Source organism: Falco cherrug, chromosome 13 (assembly GCF_023634085.1).
Source record: "Falco cherrug isolate bFalChe1 chromosome 13, bFalChe1.pri, whole genome shotgun sequence".
Taxonomy (NCBI): domain Eukaryota; kingdom Metazoa; phylum Chordata; class Aves; order Falconiformes; family Falconidae; genus Falco; species Falco cherrug.
In genome coordinates, this window is record NC_073709.1 from 15,687,268 (window position 1) to 15,696,203 (window position 8,936).

General features: G+C 37.6%; 1 protein-coding gene across 3 annotated transcripts in view; it reads left to right on the top strand.

Moving 5' to 3' along the window:
• The window catches only part of ZFAND3 (zinc finger AN1-type containing 3), a 147,012-nt gene that overhangs the window by 99,718 nt on the left and 38,358 nt on the right, over positions 1-8,936 (top strand). For all 3 annotated transcript variants that reach the window (XM_055725538.1, XM_055725539.1, XM_055725540.1), the window contains one exon: positions 5,337-5,402. In XM_055725538.1, the coding sequence (XP_055581513.1) occupies positions 5,337-5,402 (66 nt within the window). The remainder of the gene's footprint in view (positions 1-5,336; positions 5,403-8,936) is intronic.

Below are 8,936 nucleotides of genomic sequence, written 5' to 3' on the forward strand. Positions count from 1 at the left end.
TTCTCTGATCCAAAAGAATACAGTAACTTTTCAAATTATGGTGAGCTACAGAACTAGCCTAGCTGACCTGCATGATTTAGTACTGCAATTAAACTTGTACCCAAACATAGCTGGTAAAGCTGCAGCTAGGTCATGGTGATGATGAATAACTAATTATCCTTATCAACTCACAAGATTGTCATGTGTTCTTTCTTCTTGTACTCAATTTTGTATGTCTTGTATCAGAGCAAGAGGGGACACACCTCTAGTCTAGTATAGAACATACACCTGGCTGGTTTTTGATATTACAGGCACCTCTGGAATTCTGTGCCACAGAATAATAACTAGTTATTTTCTCAGGCTTTTAATTTTATTGAGTTAGGTAATAGCAAAAGGTGTTTTGAATTGTAATGAATTTTTTTTTAGTCTTGTTTTCATTAGATGATATGTACATATAGGCTTTTGGTACTGTTTTTAATGTTAAAATTAATAGTGATTCAGTTTTTCGTTTGGATTATCATCAAAATTGGATTTTCTTGAATATTAATCACAAAATATGTATTTATTTTTTAGTATTGATGCAAACACTTTTTATCTGGGAATTTGAAAGAATGCTTTCAAATATCAAACCATATTGAACTGTGGGCTATTTGAGTTGTCACTTGAGAAGTGCCTCTAGAATTAGATGCCAGTACAAAACATAGGCAGTTAGGAATTTGAACAAGACAGTGACTGGTAGAAGTGTTGCCTTCCTTGTCTTATGATGGTGTGAGGATCTTTCTTTAAGTTTCAATCTAATCCCTAAAGTCCCAGTTTCATTAAAGAACATTTCTGGTTCTTGTAACATCTTAAGCAAAGATCCGGCACATAGATTTATTAAATGAACAGTTCTTTCCACGTCTGCGGCATGGTAATTTTGAAACATAATAAAGACCAGCAGAATAGTACCACTGTTAATTGTTCCCTCTGATTTATAGTCACTTCACACTGCAGAGTAGACAGTGTATCCTAGGGTCCCGTTTATTAAAGTGAAAGGACCCCATGGAACATGAAACAGAAACACAGTCACATTAGAAAAATGTGAGTTTAAGTTGCACAGCTATCAAGGTTACGTAAAAATTATTTATAAAAATATAATTTAGCTGCTGGTTTCAAAAGCAGATTTTTACACTTCAACTTACATCTGGAAAGCAGGAAAGTATCATGTCAATTTTACAAATAAGGAAATATAAGTGAGATGACAGCATGGAAAAAAAGTGGAATCTGATTCCTGTTTCAGTTTACTTCATCACAGTTGTTAAATTTACCAGCCATTCAGCAGCAGCGAAGTAGTCCAGGTTTCACTTCTTTCTCCAAAAGCTTGATGTAGGTAAAATACCACAAAAGTAAATAATGGCAGATTTGTCAAACTAGATTCTAAAAAGTATGCAATGGTGTGTGCTATAATCCTCTTATCTTTTTAGTAATTACATCACTTAAATTATCATGCAGCTTACCAATTCTGCAGCAAATAAGCAGTTCTTAAGTGCTGTAAAGTTCTGTTTTTCTTTTTTCTTTAAAGAGATTGTATCCTGTCTGTGCAGACTGAATGTAAAGATTTATGTTCCTCTCTGTTTATGTATTGGTGTTTGTAATCAATGACTGTTTTCAAACTCAGTTGTGTAGATCAATTAGATTATGTCTCTACCAATTCAAGAAATGCATAACTAGATTACTGGTTTGGACAGGTTTCCAAAGGTGAGTTCTTTCCTGTATTGCAAATAGCCCTGAAATTCTCCCTGTCTTGGCTACAACACCGCTGTCCAAGGAAATTCAGCTCTTACTTGTTACCCTCTTCCAGCCTGTTGCATGGGGGGAGTTGGTGTGCTTTTGCTGGGAAGGAACCATCACAGTACTGAAAGCTCAAAGTGGTGTTTGGGTGTGCTTATGTCATTGTGAGCGAGTGTTATTGAGCATCAGGCTCCTTCACTTACTTTTCGTGTTTGTTCATTATTTGGTTAGCAGTTTTTGTGTTAACTGTAATTGCTTCAGTGTGTTATTTTAATCTTAGGCTTTGTACACTTGTGCCGAGCTTTGTTTCACTCCGTTCTATCTCTTTCACTGCTCAGTAAGTGCTTCCAAGCACTGTTCAAGTATACCTGACACATGTTCTCTGAACTTAGCATGTCCTTGAACAGCAAGGAGAGGGGGTTACCCTAGTGTTGTCCTGCACAGGGCGTTCTGACTGAGTCACTTCACTTTACAAAAACTTCAGGAAGGGGAAACGAGAAGTTACCCTGGCTCAGGGTATGTCCTGCAGGACGGGTGGTGCTTGGCAATTGTTCCCGTCTTTCAGGAGGGGAGGTGGACAATGCAGAAAGGCATTCTAAAAGTCAATTTAAACATATGGAAGTTATAGTAGTAAATAATAACAATATTAATGTATCTACGTAAAATTGTACTACTTTGGAGACTTAGCAGAGAAACTGGTTTTGAACAGTTAACCACAGTTAAATTCCCTTTAAACGCTTATTTTTGGGGGAATGAAGATACAGATGTATCCCAAATCATGCTAAATTATAAGCCTACCTATGTGTATAGCTAAGAAGGACTGGTGCTGTACTGTTATCTGACTTCTCTTTTCTTTCATGCAGAAATTTTATAAAAACTGTGGGAAATATACTGCCCTGTTTCAAATAATACAAGGATGCCTGTATTAGCCATTATATATACCAAAAGATTCAACATAATAACTTCCAAGTAGAATTGCACAGTCAAACCTGTACTACCTAGTATTGAATTATGCATGACATTTTTAACGGAGGAACAAAAACAGTAGCAGAAGGAAGTGCTGCAAAGGGTATGCTGCCTTTGCTGGTTATTAGGCACAGGTATACATGCATGCAAATACCAAGATATTCTTGTAGAACTCTGGTGCTGTGCTATACAAATGAAAACTATATGAAAGTAATACCTAATGAGGGAAGATTAAATAAAAGAAAAACTCTGACACAGGGAAGTGCAGAATACATACCAATGTCCTGTACTTTAGAGTGGGAAATAAAGATCTCATATTAAATTGGATGCTGGAAGTACCAGGATGCTGGAAGTACCAACTAGTGTAAATATTTACAGTACAATAATTGCAAGGATTACTCTTGTTTGATAGTCCACGGTGATGATGCCTGTCAATGTCTATTCAGTGAAAACTGGGAGAATGTAACTACAACTATTTAAAGAAGAGCCGCTTCATCTTCGGAGGCAGCTGTGGTCTAAAGTCAGTTCAATGAAATTCCATACTCTGTTGTATATCTCCTGATACATTCCATGTCCTTTTGTATATATTGTTTACACAAAGTCTTTATTGAAACCAAATACTATATACTTGGTCTTTGAAAACTGAGACTGACTTAACAGACCTGCTGTGTGATTTTTTGAATATTCAAAAGGTTTCAATAGAAAACTTGGTGAGGGTTCTGTTGTAATACTGATTTTCTTCCCAAACGTGCCAAACCCTGGACTAGGCATTTTTTGAGCCCTTTACTATAGTATTACTGACATAGATCAAGAGGATATTTTCGGTTTTTATATTTGAGCTTAGAAAAAGGTTGTAAAAGATGATTTGAGCTTACTTGACCATTCCTGGTTATTGCAAAATATTTTTTGCTTGCTAGTGCTCTCAAGCCTGGACCAGCACAAACATGGTGATACTGGGATGCTTGATCCGTCCATCCAGTGTGCTTTCCTGTTGGCGCAGAGAAGGCACCCACCCCAGCTGCCCTGTCCCCCTCGCTGCAAAATCAAGCTTGGCTCTTCTCATGTGCAGACTTGACTCTGCAGCAAGGTCCCCACCAGTCCCCTCCACTTAGCTGTGGAGTTCAGCCATTTCTCACCAGCTCCCTCCTTACAGCCTGCAAAATCCAACCATCCCTTGCAACAACTGTAACTTCTGCCCTGCTGAGTGGCCCAAATACCAGCTCATTGGCCTTTCTGACTACCCCTCTACAGATTACCTGTTCCATGGTTACAAACTAGTGTATGTTGCCTGAGGGACGTTTTAGGAGAACAGGAAAACTCAGGAAGTTTATCAGTCCTTCTCTGGAAAACTGAAAACACTTGCTCCCAAGTGTATTTCATTGAAATCAAAAGCACCAAAATAATTCCCTCACATCATTCCTTTCCAATTGCAGAAGCTTCTTTTCTTTTTTCATAGTGTTACAATGCTATGAGTTTTACAGGGTAGACAAATTTACCCAAGACCTGATACTTATTAAAGAAAGAAATGAAAGAACAACTTGAAGGGGGAGCATCTCAGAGAGAAGCAAAAGGGTACAGTTTAATAGCAGAGCAGACTTGAAAATATTTGAGAAGAGAAAAACATTGCCAAAGCCACAATGCTGCTTTCCAGACTGCAAAGGCTGAAAAAAAATTAAGGGAAAAAATATTTTTCAGGGCATAAGACTCTACGTTTAAGGTTATCTTGTCATACTAAGCTCTGTTGCATTGCCAGAATAGTACTAGTATATCACCAGCAGTCCAGTGCAAACTTCATTATTGGTATTTTGATAGCCAAGCTCTACTAGATCTAACTTAATTTCAGACTCTCTAGCATCATCCAATTTATAATATCCAATTAGCAAAGCTATGATGTGTTGTTACCACTGGTAATGCTACTATCAATTTGTTTTGGCATCACTGTATGGAGTTTATTTTTATTTATTTATTTTTACTGCAAGTCGCTGAGTACACTCAATTGGTTGCTATTTTAACAAGATCTCTGGAGAACTCTTCAACGATGATGCATGTTAAGAAAAAAGCCAGAAAGCCATTTACTACCAAGCAGATACCAGATGAGTGGGCAAGAGTCCAGAGTTCAACAAAAAAAAACTTCACCATGGAAAGAGTTTGTTAGCATGTGCTTGTGCCACACTTTGAAAACATAATGAGAACAAGATAAGAGGCAAAGTCGTTATCTCACTGGAGTCAGTGACAAGGTTTCTGCTGACATCAGGGAAGCAATCACTTCATCCCTTGCGTTACTTGATAGGATTCTAGTTTTGTTCTGACATAAACAGTACCTTTGTCAACGTTGGAAAAATTGCAATTACAGTGCGTATTTGCCTAAAACTGCCTCTTGAAATATTTATAAAGTATAACATAACTTGTCTTTTTGTCCCAACTTGTCATCTATTTTTTCAGTGCAAGACATATTCGGATTTGACTGGGAAAGAAATACTGAGAATAGTAGACTGCTTCCATATGCGCTTTCCAAAGACAAGTGCTGCTCAGCGTTTTACATTCCTAAGTATAATCTTCATGTGGTTGTAAATGTTAAATGTAAGTGGTATTTTGAGACATATGATCTTCTCTGTTTCCAGGTGGGCCATGCACAGGTACAGCTCATGCCTCGTTAACTGCACCAACCAAAAGATCTTGTGACTCAGGTATGTGTTTTGTGGGGGTCAAGGGATTAGATTTTGTGTGATACGTAGCTGTATGGTTATAGTTTAATAGTCAAGGGTAGTATATCTGGTGAATGTCCGTATATCAGTATATCACTAAATCTGGTGAATGCCAAATGAAAGTATTGTTGTAGTGCTGTCAGAAATGTATATATTTCTGTGTATATATGTGTATACAAATATATACAAAAGGAGTTGTATGGCAACTAGTTCATCTCAGAGTCCTGTTAAACGTAATTCCATAAATATACTATGGTTTCAGTTAAGCTTTGTAAACATCAGGCATACAGGAGCAATTGGTTTGATTTAAGTCTAATGATTGTGAATAGTGTTCTGGAAATCCCCCCTTTAAACGCAAAGTATTGAGCAGAAAGAAACCTGGAGTAAATAGACTTTCCTCAGTTGAAGATGCAGTATAGACAGCTGATGTCTGCATTGAGACTAAATTTTACCTGCTCTGGGTCCTTTCGATGACTTTATTTCTAGATGGAGGGGTACATGGATAATCTCTCACAGAGCCAGCATTAGTAGTGATGTGTTAGGTCTTTTTTTGCCAGGCTGAAGTTGCTGCTTCTGCAGCAGATCTGTCGCAAAGAATCATGTGAGCAGTCATTCAGGCAGGCAGCCAGGTTACCCACATTGACTTAGAGTTTATTCAGACTTTGGTTTTGCATGGATTAAGGAGAGTTCATACGATCCTTTCCACCAGCACCACTGTGGGAGGCCATAACCTCATGTGGAGTGGCAGTGGCGCAGGCATCTAGGTAGCAGTAATGCTTTAGCAGGCTGTGTTTCCAAAATAACTTTTGCCTATATTTTCATTTTATGTGCCAGTTGAGCTGTATTGAGTGTGCAGAAAGCAAGGGTACTCCTATTTGATTAAGGGCTCTTATTCTTTCAGGAGTTCAAGGTAAATTTACTTTGAAGTCATTCTTTCAAAAAGTGTTTCAAGTTACTGTATGTTTAGCTGAACTGTAGTTATTCTACATATGCGTGTTGTTAGCTTGTAGCAAATGTGTGATGATGCAAGTTGGCTTCGTCTGCACTGAAGGAAGGTTAAAGAGAAGGTACGTTGCCTTGCGCTTGGTGCAAGTGCAGACCTCTCAAGTAATGCATGGTAATCTGTGACAATGCTGTGAGTGTCGTTTGCCAAAGAACTCTGTTTGGCACTGGAAGATACAGGATTCAACTTCTCCAGAGTAGGAAGACTGTGGGTTTTCTTTTCTATGTAGCCATGGAGGTGTGCCTAAACAAGACAGAATATTTGCCACTGTATCCCTAGAAAACTAATCTGCTTTGCTCATGGTATTACTAAATTGTATTTTCATCATACGTTAGCTGTTGTAATGTTTAACTCTGGTTTTCATTGCAGCATTATTTAAAAGTTTTCTGTGGTGCTATAGATACTGAAAACCGAGAGAACTACTATGAATATTTTAAAAAATGTGCTTGTGATTAGCAAAAAGGCAAGTAAGTCCACTATTTGGGGTGTCAAATGGTAACAGTAAAAGCTCCTTTAGTATAAAGCAGATGAAGCTACTAGACATGTTGAAATATATCCACTAAATGGTTGGCTAACTTTGCTCAGTAGGTTTGTGCTCATGTTTGGTCCCTACATGCTTTATGTCAATCATGTGGTGTGTTTAGCAAGAAAATAAGGAGATCATCTTAATTTGATGTCACAAATCTCATCTTCACTCAACTAAACCTAATGATTTTATATTACCTCGATTTTTCCCAGTCTTTCAAATTTTTTTTAATGTTATTTGCTCAGTGATCTGCATATTTTGTCCCCAGTAAACCTGTTACTAGGAGTTACAGTTTTCCGCAGAGCTTGACATTTCAGCAAACTTCCATTTTTAAAATAAATTGCCATGTTTTCAAAGTCTGCATTTTGGAATCCAGACAAATATGGGAATTGACAAGAAAACATTGGCTACAAAATATTACTGAGAAATGGTGTGGCATCTTCAGGCATAAGCAGCAGACTATGTGGGTAAATAATTGTTGTGGTTTAACCAGAAATCTAAAGCATAAGCCTATACTAGCTACAGTGAAGAAAAATGAATCTATCCCAGCCAAACCCAGCACATTCTTTCACACTACATTCACTTCAGCTTAGTGTCCTTTCTTAGGAAGCTATTTAAGTGATCAAAGCAATAGTTGTCAATACTATAAATTGTATATAAGCCTCTTTTCTGTAAGTATTCTACATTTCTTCTGCTTTGAAGACCTTTGAAGGAAGAATTTTTGGTGTTGGTGGAATTCATCTGTGTAATTTCCCCCCACACCTTCAAGCATAGTTTTCTCCTGGCGTCTGCCATGTATCAGCACTTGAGACAGAAAATCAGAAATTTGACCTACTTATCTTGTGTGCAGGTTCCTATCAGGAGGATATTACAGAAGACATAAACCTTTCCTATTTTATTAGCATTAATGTAACCATTGAAGAAAGATCAAAACAATAGATCTGCCAAGACACAGGAAAAGTTCTCTTACAAAAAACCCCCCAGTTTTTACCTCATGCCCTTGTCAACTTGTGTGCTGGAGGAGCTTTTCAGATAAAACATTGTATTATGACACCATATAGCAGTTTTTTTCCTCTTCCCATTCACCACAATCATCGCTGTGGTAAAAAGTATTTCTATTCCAAAGTGTGCCCATAGGACAAGGATTATAAAGAAAACAATGAACAAACCCTTGCGATCATTAGTTTGGGTGATGCACCAAAGGTTTTTGAGAGCCAGCAGTCTAAATATTTTGTAGGAAAGAGGATGGGACTGTGTGGCCTACTGTATAGCTTCTTAGGTATTTTGATTTGTTTCTTCATGGTTAGGTAATGTTAGGGTTGATGGCAGATACTACTGTGAGGCTCACTCTAGTCAGCAGGGCATCCAGATCCCGTTTATGTTGGGTGCCTGTGTCATGAAAGTGCAGTACTAAGTGGCATATTACTCTTCTTACTCTGCTGTACAACTTTAATGATGATTTAATATGCAATTCTAAACAGCCAGATTTGAAAATATTTTCATGCAGTTTAAAGAAGCCCAGAAAAAATTGGTGGAACTGTGTGAGTGCGCTCAGTTAACTTTTAATTGTGCAGTAGAGAAAGTAGTAGAAACAGGCAGATAAAATACAGTAATGATGCAATCAATTCATTCATCATATTCGTAAAGTCAGTGAGTTTTTAAGTACTTTATTTCTCAGTAGCAGTTCATCAGATATGTGCATCTTTAATATTTTGTGTAGGTATATGTGCAGATAGCTCACATTTTATGAGGATATCTGTTCTAGATGGGTGTGGTAGTATTTATATTGTACAAGATTACGGTATCTGTCTCATTACTCTTCTGCTTTTTCTGGTTTAAAATTTGAGTGTAGAAGATGCAAGTAACGTTCCACTGCTTGAGCAAAGCAGTTAAGCAGGCGTATGGTCCTTTCTAAGTTTCGGGTTTATTGATGTTCTATGAAGGTGTGTGCTTGATCATAGCAGTGCCAGAAATCTCAATGCGTTGA